The sequence below is a fragment of the Drosophila mojavensis genome, unplaced genomic scaffold, assembly GCF_018153725.1.
Source record: "Drosophila mojavensis isolate 15081-1352.22 unplaced genomic scaffold, ASM1815372v1 contig_36, whole genome shotgun sequence".
NCBI classification, from domain to species: domain Eukaryota; kingdom Metazoa; phylum Arthropoda; class Insecta; order Diptera; family Drosophilidae; genus Drosophila; species Drosophila mojavensis.
In genome coordinates, this window is record NW_025318858.1 from 18,273,135 (window position 1) to 18,284,310 (window position 11,176).

General features: G+C 36.2%; 1 protein-coding gene across 1 annotated transcript; it reads right to left on the reverse strand.

The window, feature by feature from the left end:
* Positions 1-7,423: 7,423 nt before the first annotated feature.
* On the reverse strand, positions 7,424-10,921 carry LOC6577206 (intraflagellar transport protein 57 homolog). The gene is made up of 3 exons (XM_002003139.4): positions 10,623-10,921; positions 9,804-10,560; positions 7,424-8,506 (listed from the first exon to the last, which is right to left on the reverse strand). The coding sequence occupies exons 1-3, from the start codon at positions 10,914-10,916 to the stop codon at positions 8,361-8,363; spliced, it is 1,197 nt and encodes a 398-aa protein (XP_002003175.1). The 5' UTR covers positions 10,917-10,921; the 3' UTR covers positions 7,424-8,360.
* Between the last annotated feature and the right edge of the window lie 255 nt (positions 10,922-11,176).

Consider the following 11,176-nt stretch of genomic DNA (forward strand, 5'->3'; position numbering starts at 1 on the left):
AAGTTTAAAAACATGAGAGAAAATAAAAGAATGCTCAAATTGTTTCTCCTTGTGCGGCGCATCGCTGTGGAGATTTTGCCATATTTGAGTCAACGCTTCTTAAACTCAACTTCAATTCGATTTTGATGGCTTCATTCCGCATTTTTGGCTTCACATTTGCATATATCCAATCAGGCGATACGCAAATTGATTTTTTTGCGTTTTTTTGTTTTACTGACAATTCCTTATGAAGCAGCAACTGCAAGTACATATTCGACTCTTTATTGACAGCTGTTGAAATTTAAAGTGCATAAACAAACAATTAAGTCGAAGGATCAGACAGTGATATAAAAAAAGAGGCAATCATAAAAAGTTTCTCTTTGGCATTCATAGTGATTAACAGCAATGAAAACAAAAGATTTGGTTTTATGAAAATGACATTTCAGAGCTAATCAAAATCGTATTTTTATATTATCGAAATCGTTAAAGTTTTTGATATTTTCATTTATTTTTCAAATATGTAGTTTATTAAATGGTATATTATTATTTATATATGTACATTTGAGCACTTAACTGAAACCTATTATTATTATTATTATTATAATTATTATTATTATTATTATTATTATTATTATTATTATTATTATTATTATTATTATTATTATTATTATTATTATTATTATTATTATTATTATTATTATTATTATCATGTAAGCATAAAATAAAGTCAATATTCAAATATTCTTGCCGAAAAGGTTTTCCGGCGGAAAAAGTGAATATATTAATAATATATTAATAAGGAAGAAAGTCCTATCCCCAGATGGATGATAACCGAAGAAAGAGGAGGCTTAGCAACAAATGCAGTATGGTGCATCGAACAGTGTGGCAACCCAGATGCTCGTGATTCGCTAAACAAAACTATTTGAGGCGTGTTGTGATAAGTAAAACTCAAAGCAATTATCATATTAAATCGTATGAAAGAGATTCATTCAAAATTTAGATTTTAACTAGATTCAGTATTTTACTTGTATTACATGCGTAAGCATAGGTTGGTTATATAAATATATATATGAGGTTGAATTCTTTGCTGCAAAAATAAATTACCTGTAAACGAAAAAAAAAAATCAACTGAATAGGTAAACCTAAATAAACTCAAGCAAATCGACGCAACTCTGCTGTGAACTTTGCTAACAAGCTGTGATTCATCTGGGAATAGGCCTGAGATGATACACACGTGTGTGTGTGTGTGTGTGTCAGCTGTTTCGCTTTCTCGGCGTCTATGTGCCACCGATTGCCACTTTGCTTTTGCCACACACTTTGCCCACCAGGTTTTTATGGCAAATTAATAAGCCACGAAAATTCCAAATAAACCATAAATTTTATTAATATTCTATGTATGAATAAAAAAAGACAATCGCCACGCACACACACACGCACGCACACATACACATTTTATTTTATTTTTTTTTGTGAATTGGTTTGGGTTTATTGAATTGTCGCTACAATGACAGCGATTCAGAAAAAGAAGATATATATAGCTAAGCAGAGTGAGAGGAAGAAGAAGATATTGTAGAGAGCCTTAAAAAAACTACCGCACCGCACCCAATTATAATAAAAAACAAACGAAATCGATTTCGAATTCAGCTTTTTATTCAGAATTGAACGAACAATGGAAAAACCTTTTGCGCTCCTACAGAAGTGACAACAAATTTAAAATTTACGAAATAAAAATTAAAATTAAATAAAACACAATGGGCACACACTGAAACTGGAAACCAAACAGCACACAAGAAGAAGACAACGACAACAACAACAACAACAACAGCCAAATATAATAATAATAAAAATTAACATACAAACTAAAATGCATACAAAATGAGGCTGAGAAGCGCGCAGAGAGGCTGTGCGACGATCGACGATCGACGATCGATAGCGCTTTATGGGCGATAGTTTTTGTTGCTGTTGTTGTCGTTGCTTGGCCATAGTACGAGTTCATTGAGTTCCGAATTCATTGATGGATCGCAGCGCTATAACGGCAGCCAGCCAAAACTAACTGTGCGTTCCAAAATAGAAACATATGTATATATATATATATATATATATATATATATATATATATATATATATATATATATATATATATATATATGTATGTATGTATATACACAATATGCCATGGCTGGGCAGGCACAAATTTACGATCGTACATAATTCAAATTTATGCAGATGGATTCACGGCGTGGCTAAGCGAAAATAAATCATGCTTTTTAAGTGCCAGCCAAGCATTTGTTTTGGCCAAACACCTTGAATGGCAGCCTGGCAACTCTGTCACAAACAGCCAAAGCAACAGCAACAACAACAAAACTACCGTGAGGCAATCATCGCAGCAAACTTTGTCATCCTGCTCGTCAGCAGCAGCAGCAGCAGCAGAAGCTGAAGCAGAAGCAGAAGCAGCCGAAGCAGCAGCAGCTGTTGACAACGTTCCAGTTTCAAAGCCTTTATATATATATATATATATATATATATATAGTTATATATATAGTTATATATATATATATAGTGTATATTGAAACATATCTCTGAGCCGCCCACATCTTCTGCTCTGCGTCTTCGCATCTGTCTGCTGGCAGCCTCTTTCTACCCCCTTCTGCTGCCGCAGCTTCTCTGTAGTGTTGAAATTTATGCGACCGCAGCGCTGCCGTATGAATTTTTAATTTTTCACAAAATGTTTTTTTTTCTTTTATTCTTTTATTCACTGTCTGTTGTTGTTGTTGTTGGCTCTTTATTAATTTTGGCAATTAATGAAATTTAATACTTTTGCGCACAGTGCAAACTGTTTTCGAGCTGCTTTTGTCAAGTCATCGCCAGCTGCGAGCGCTCGAGTCTGTGCGAGCAGTTGATTATTGTGCTACTTAATCAAATATATATATATACACATATAAATAACGAAAGGATATTAAAAAGTTGTACAGAAGTTATAGAAAATTCAATTAGACTCTAGTTAAGAATAATTAACTAAATAACTTTACAGAAATTTTTGAAAATTTAGTTAGAAATAATTAAATGTAAAAGAGAGTATAGCTGAGATGGGTTTGTCGACTAGGAAACAAGGAAGTTTTTACTATTATACAGTATTATAGTTTAAAAACAAACTTAATTTGATAATGAGCAAAAAGTTACTTCAAATTAATAATATAATTTAACATTGATCAATAAGTCAGCTCAACTTTAATTGACGCTCCTCAGTCAGCTTTCTCAGTTAGAATGCCCTTTGCTTTGCTGTTGTTTTAATTATATGACACACATTATTTTTAAATTTATTTTTAATTTTATTATAAAATTTCGGCTTGGAAAAGTGTTGTGTTTTATATTTATAGAGCACCCAAGTCCTCTTCTACTTAAATGTAATTTTATACACACTGGAAACTCATTAGTATGAAAATTAACATAAGCACGAGAGAAAATCCACTTAAATATTAACTTATATATTTTTATTATTATTTTTATTTATTATTATTATTTATTGATTTTCTCATTAATATTAAACATATTATTATAGACACTCGATATATTATTTATAGTATATATGTATGCGTTCCCATATAGTATTTCATTTCCTAACTTCCATCTAGATCTATAGCCATGCCAATTTATATATCTATAACTCTCTATAGACTACAGCCATCAGCAGTATATTTATATACTTCTATTCAGCTACCATCCTTATATATCTATAACTCTCTATAGACTACATCCATCAGCAATATTTTCATATACTTAATGGTTTCGAAAGGGTTTTTATTTCTATTCAGCTACCATCCTTGAAGCATGCGCACTTGACGAAAATCTAATCAAATCAAGGAAGGATTAAACGTAGCTAAATAGCAAACTCAAATCAAATTATTGTTGTTGTTCTTTCTGGGGTCCACACCAAGCACAATTCGGACGATAAATTAAATACCTTTTGTGGATAATACGAATAATAGGGATTGTTCAAATGGTCAACAGTTTTATTGTGCGCTGGACCAAAATGCGATCCCCCGCATTACTCGAGCTGAACGATGTTTATTTTTTTATTTTTCGTATTTTTTTTTTTTTTTTTTTAGAAAGCTGTGAAAACAAGATTTACGATCGATTTTCATGTGCTTAGCGCCACATGAACTTCCGTTGATTTAGAGTCGACTGCGAGAAGAAAGAAGAAGAGGACACGAGTCGAGGTGTTGGCTGGGCGTAGGTGTCATCAGCTGCAAACCCCAACCCCAACAACAGTCACAGTCACAGTTATAGCCTCGGCTACAGCTACAGCTACAGCTCCATCTCCATTTTCAGTTTGAACAAATTGAATTTAAAATTAATCGTATTTGATATATCTAACAAAAAAGTCACAGAGAGAGACAGAGAAGAAGACTGACAGAGAGTGAGAGAGAGAGGGAGAGAGAGAGAGAGAGAGAGAGAGGGGGAGAGAGTGAGAGAAAAATGTTTTATTACATTGATTTGCATTTAAATCGATGTTTCGACTGAGATGGCTATATCAAGAGAGAGCGATAGAGCAAGAGAGAGGCAGATAGATTTGGGATGGGGATTGGAATCGCGGCTCAGATGATAACGAGCACAGCGAGCGGTCAAAAAACGTTGACAAGCTGACATGAACCGAAACCCAACCCAAACCAAAACAAATAAAAAAGCGGAGAATTCTCAATGAATTTGGTCGAAAAGAGGTTTTTGTTTCTGAATGAATGAATTCTAGATGCATAAATAATACCCCTATGTAGGACTTAGGCCAGAACTAAGAAATGCAATTTGCTGCTTTGTAGGTGGTGGCGTCTCTGTGGCATAGGGTTTGGGCAAAGGGTTTTGGCCCAACTCGCGTCAGTATCTGCTGCTCTCGCTGTTGTTTGGGCCAAATCACGATTTATGCTCAGCAAATGCTTTTTAGCCAGAGGCTAAAACGAAAAAAAAAAATAATAAAAAATAAAAATAAAGAAAAATAACAAAAAGCCAAAATAAAAGAAGACAAAAAGCTGAACACAAATTTGTTCATTCAACGTACAGCTGAGGCGGGCAACAGGTTTTCTCTTGTTGTTGCAAAGTTGATCGTGCCAAACAATGAGAAAATGAAACTCATCTCGCGTACTCGCTCTTATCCAGCTGCTCGCCCAGCGCTGCCTCCTCCCACTCCGCGGACACCAGAGAGCCGGAGAGACACTCGAGACTGAGCCAGAGACTGAGACTGAGCCAGAGACGGAGACTCAGATTGAGACTGAGAAACTGTTGTTGTTGCTTTGGCCAAAAACCAGCCCCAGAGCGAGTTGCGAGTTGTGAGTCGCGAGTCGCGAGTCGCCAGTTGCCTGCCACTCAACTCAGTGGAATGGCATCCGAATCCTACCGTGGGAAATGAACAGTAGTTGCTTTTGGCTTTTGGAGCAACAACAAGTTTAATGCTACAGTCAGTTGCTTGCTGCTGTTGTTGTTGTTGTTGCTGCTGCTGCTGCTGCTGTTATTGTTGTTGTTATTGTTGTTGGCTTTGCAATTTCACTGCAGCTTTTTGGTCGTCGGCGCATATCAAATAAGCCTAATAATAATGCAATTTATGCCAAAGCAAAGCGAAAAGAGCCACAAAATGACTTTTGACTTGCTCTATTTTGCATGCCCACGGTTAGACAGAGATGGAGCGAGAGCGACGAGAGAGAGAGAGAGTGGGACAGAGGGAGAGGCAGAGTGTGGATGTAATAAAGAAAGAGAGAGAGAGAGAGATGGAAATGTACTACAGAAGAGAGCAATTCATATTTCTCAACTATGATTAGACATATATAAATAAATGTACATAATACATATTTAATAGGTACTGGCCCAAAATATTTGCGATCTATACAAAGCTCTTATTAGTCTCTTTCACATTTATTATTAGATCCTAAATAGTTAAATAGTTTTTTTTTTTAAATACATAACTAAAATCATGGTAAACTGAAATCCATAAGGAAACATAATATAGTCAACAAAACTAAATAAAATTACATTAGATTGGTTTAACATAAAACATAGCTTTTTCTAGAAAAAATAGCTAAATTGAAATATTCATGAAAAATAAATTGAGAGAATTACTTAACTGTTTCTTAACTATTACATTTTACATTAATATTATTATTATTAATATTATTATTTTTTTTTTTTTCCAATTATATTTAATGTTTTTGTGTAATTTATACTTACACGTAGATATTTAGCCATAACTATTGAGACTTGCAACTGAAATTAAATTAAAAATATTATGCAATATCTGCATTGCATTCATGAACAACTCACTTTAAAAAAACCAAATATTTTCCATTAAGTTTAAAAGCGTTAATAATTTCTATAAATGTATTCAATTTAAATTGAAACAGAAAAGTATTTATTTTTATAAAATAAATCTGATATTATAAATATAAATAGACAATAAATGTATTAAATTAAAATTGTTGTCAAGTCAGTTAGAAACCAAAATTTATGTATTTTTAGTATTCAATAAATTTAATCATATAAAAAGCTTTATATATACAGTTTTTCATTTAGACATTTATTTTCTTTGACATTGAATTTTATAAATAGACTTTTATTTATATTTTAAGTTTTATTTCATATGTATAAATATACAAAAAAACAAGTAAGAGGACTCTAGTCGAGACTGCTCGACTAGGAGATACCCTAAACCCTCTAATCTGATATTCACTCTGCACTTCTTTTCGGCACACATACATACACACGCAGGTATTAGAACGCGCTCTGCTAACTGTGTTCTCTGGTTAGTGGCTGTAGTGTGGGCAACATTATAAGAATTTCTTTGCTGAATAATTTAATTTCTAGACGTACAATCTTAATGAAACTTTCAGAGCATAATCATAATGTTCAAATGTATGTACATTCCAAAGCACAAGTCTCTACTATTTAAAATACGTCTTTTACAAAGGTGAGGGTGAGGGGGTGGATATAAGGGAGGGGGGAAAATTACAACAAAAATCGAAATTTTATAAAATATATATAAGTCTACATTTAAAATTTGGAAGCTCTAGCTCTAAAGGTGTAGGAGATATAATTAAATAACTAGCATTCGATAAGGTTTTTGATCGATAATAAAATATCGGGAGTAGTTATCGATATTTAAAGAAAAACTTGATATGCGCGTGATATACACGGACCTAGGAAAAAAAATTTCAAGTCTCTAGCTCTTATATCTTCTGAAATCGACGCGTTCATACATACGGACGGACGGACGGACGGACGGACGGACGGACGGACGGACGGACAGACAGACGGACAGGGCCAAATCGATTTAGCTCGTCGCCCTGATCAAGAATATATATACTTTGTGGGGTCTGCCACGCCTCCTTCTGCCTGTTACATACTTTTAACAAAACCATTATACCCTGATTTCCCATTTTCAATGGGTTCAGGGTAAAAAAAAAAAAAAAAAAAAAAGAGAATATATATAGTATCTCAACATTGGGTTTATTTGGCTTCATATGCGGTTATATTTTGAAGGATGATGGAAAACCCTGAGCGCGTGCACAGAAAAGTCCGCAGCAGTTGCCAAGCTGTTTTGCTGTTGTTGTTGTTGTTGTTGTATGGTGTGTTTTGGGAAAACCTTTTAGCACCTTTGGCCACAGCCGCAGCGCAAATCACAACAAGTTGCGCATTGCAGGGACCTGAGCAATTGGGAATTAGGAATTGGGCTGATAAGCTGGCCAAGTGGGCAAACAAAGCGTTTGCGCGTGCGCAGCGAGCTGAGAGTAAGTGCGAGAGGGAGAGAGAGAGAGACTGAGGGAGAGAGTGAAGAAGATAGAAAGTGGGAGAGGGTAGAGCAACACCTACGGGCGAACGGTTTCGCGGTTGCGTCTCAGGTTTGCTTTGGTTTCGGATTGGTTTGGTTAGGTTCGTGGTTAGGTTCGTGGTTGGGTCCGTGGTTATGTGGTAGTAGCGGCATCCTCTCATCTAAGTGCGATGTGGCTGCTTATCTGATCAAGCGCAGGACACGCGTGCGTCTACTTGAGTATGAGTGTGACTGTGTGTGTGTGTGTGTGCGTGTGAAGTGTAGATAACAAAGAGGTGATAATTGACCGCCCTATTGGCTTAGCAACCAATTACAAAGCTTATCAGCTGCACTGCAGCAATCAAATCAAACAACGTTCGACGGGGCGGAGCAACGCCGGTGGTCTGCCCTGTTGCTGTTGTTGCCCCAATCGATAGCCATCGATCGGTGTAAACAAGGCCAACATAGCAACAACAACAACAACAACAACAACAACAATAGCAGCAGCACACCCATGGCCAAGTGTGAAATATGCCCGGGTCGTGTCGAGTCGATCGCATTCGTATGCTAAATACCGAATGGACTCCCTCGCTTATCAGTTGTTTGCCTGGTCGGCAGGGTCGAGCGCTTGACGCACTGTCTCCTGGTCGTAGGCATGCACCAGCAATGCCACCTCCAGATTCAATTGGGCCATGTCATCCTTCAGCTTGACAATCGCCTTCTTAATCTGCTGCACGGAGCCTGCAAGAAGATGGTAAATCAAATGAATAACTATGTATGATAATAGCGAGAGAGATAGATAAAGAGGGGAGTGGGAGTAAGAGCCATTAAAGAAATAAGCTATGAATCAGTTGAGCCTCTTGCAGCTCACTCCCTAATTCGACACATTGGTATTTCCCACTAAAAATCACAAACAACAACGAACGGAATGCCAAGAGGTACTCTGAGTCCATGTGAATTCACTGAGCAATGAGTAACAAATTGTGTATTGAGTTATTCGATTGGGTATCTACTGTGATATGCTATAAATAATAATGAATCATCAATTATTGAATCATAGAACATTTGAGCATGAATTTACGCAAGTTGTTTAGACTTAATGAAATGAATTGGAGAAGAATATTTTAATTTGAAAAGAGGCTCCAAACTAGAGCGAAAAGAGAGAGAGAGAGAGAGAGGCAAAGAGAGCAATGCAAATGCTACGACTGGAGTGAAGGGGAGAGAAATACGGGGAGTAATATTGTATATAGAATATACGAAATGAAAAGCACATGTCAGAGTAAAAGACAAAGGCAGAAACTGGCAGAATTGGAATTAAAGTAAAAGAAGCAGATATGTAAACGAAATATTCTATAGATAATATAATAATCTGAAAGACTGGGAAATTCCACAATGCGGCTTAAGGGAGAGAGTTTAGTTTAATTAATTCAACAAAAACATTAACATTAAAAAGAAAGTTATTATTAAAAAAAAAATATAATTTATTTTATTAAAAATAATTTAAATTAAATAATATTATGAAAATAAAATTTTATTTTCAAAAAAAAAAAAAAAAAAAAAAGAATATAATAATAATTAATTTTATTAAAAATCATTTAAATTAAATAATATTATGAAAATAAAATTTTATTTTACAAAAAAAAAAAAAAGAGAATATAATAATAATTAAAAAATTATTTCTTATTCTTATTATTAGTTTTTTTTTCTTATTAAAAAAAAAATATGTAAATTGTACTAAAATATAATTTAATAAATAATAAAAATAATTAAAAATAAAAAAAAATTTAAGAATAATAATAATAATAATAAACAAATGTAAATGGCACAAAAAAATATTCCATTTTCAACAGTTGAATATTTTAACTATTAATTAAATGAAGAGGCACAACAAAATTATTGATTAATTAAAAAAGTTAACAATATAAAAGAAATCAATTTCAGCAGAATCGATCGGACTAATCAAACTCTCTCGTAATTCCTCCAACGTCCACTCGTATTTGAACAGCTCCAAATATAAGCCACATCGTGGCATACTCACTGCCATCGGACATGACTTGTCCGCGTCGTTCCATTTCCTGCTTCTTCAGCTCCTGCTCGGCCATCACCTCGCTGAGCTGATTCATCTGCTTCTCGGACTCGTCCTGGAGCTGCGTCTGAGCGTACTGCACGGTGGATAGCTCAATGGAGAGCTCCTTGTACTGCTGGATGAGCTGCTGGAGCTCGTTGTTCAGGTGCTTCTCCCGGCTCTCGATCTTCTCCAGGCTGAAGGTGAACTCGCTGTGGAGTTTCTTGAGCTGCGCCTGCGTCGTCTCGGCTACGTTGGCGATGCTCGTGTTGAGCGTCTCCATTTGGCTGATGTGAGTGCGCCAGTCGCGGGCATCGGCCTTGACGAACACCTTCAGCTGCGGCAGCACGCGCTCCAGCTCCAGGCGCCACTCCTGTTGATCGCTGAGCCGAGCGTTCAGCTCGTCCGTCGTGCCTGCTGGCAGTTCGCCCATCGAGCGCTTCTGGCGATTGAGCCAGTTGAGCTGCCTGAAATTGTGCGCCTCCAGCTCGAGATCGCTGTCGTCGCTGAGGGCGCCCGCATTCTGCTCATCCTCCAACTTCTCCAATATGATCTCCGCATTGTCCTCCAAATAGTCGCCCACGAACTCCTCCTCCTGGGCGATGTGCAGGCGTTGATAATTCACTTGCGTCACCTTCAGCGCCTGCGTGGCCAGCACGTCAAGTACCATGAGGCAGATGGGTCCAGCGCCCCGCATTAGCTTATTGGGAGCAAAATCCACTGGGACATCCTGCGGAGATTCAACTGCTTCAATTTCAATTTTCAAATTTTCATTTAGCTAAACGAACTTACGATTTCCTCCAGTATTTGCATTATCTTTGCTATAACCGTATTGGGATCATCGTATTCCTGTGGCCGCTCCATTTCCTTGCCCAGCTTTCTGCACAACCACCAGCAGATCAGCGTGAACATGAAGAATTGTTCGCCGGGATTTGTTGCCTTCACGAAATAAAACCGCGACAGCGGCTTTAATTTATATTCTCTCAGCAGATGCTTCTCATAGTTGAGCAGCTTCAGCTTCTCCAGCAAATCGTCTGATTGAAAATTTTGCAATTGCTGCGTTTTATCAGCGGCATCTTCCTGCATTTTATCGAAACTCTTTTTCAAGACTGAAAAAATTAAAAATGTTTGTTTGGGTTTGCCAATTTCCATGGAAACCAGATGGCCAGTGAAAAACCAAACATGCGCTATTATGTATTATTTTTTATATTTATATATACTTTTAATAATACTTTAATGTACTGTTTAAAACCCACTCCTATAATTTTGCAAAAATGATTTTGCATTTGAATATATGCAAAAGTTAAAACAAAATTTGATTTGGCGCGCAACAAATACTCAACAGA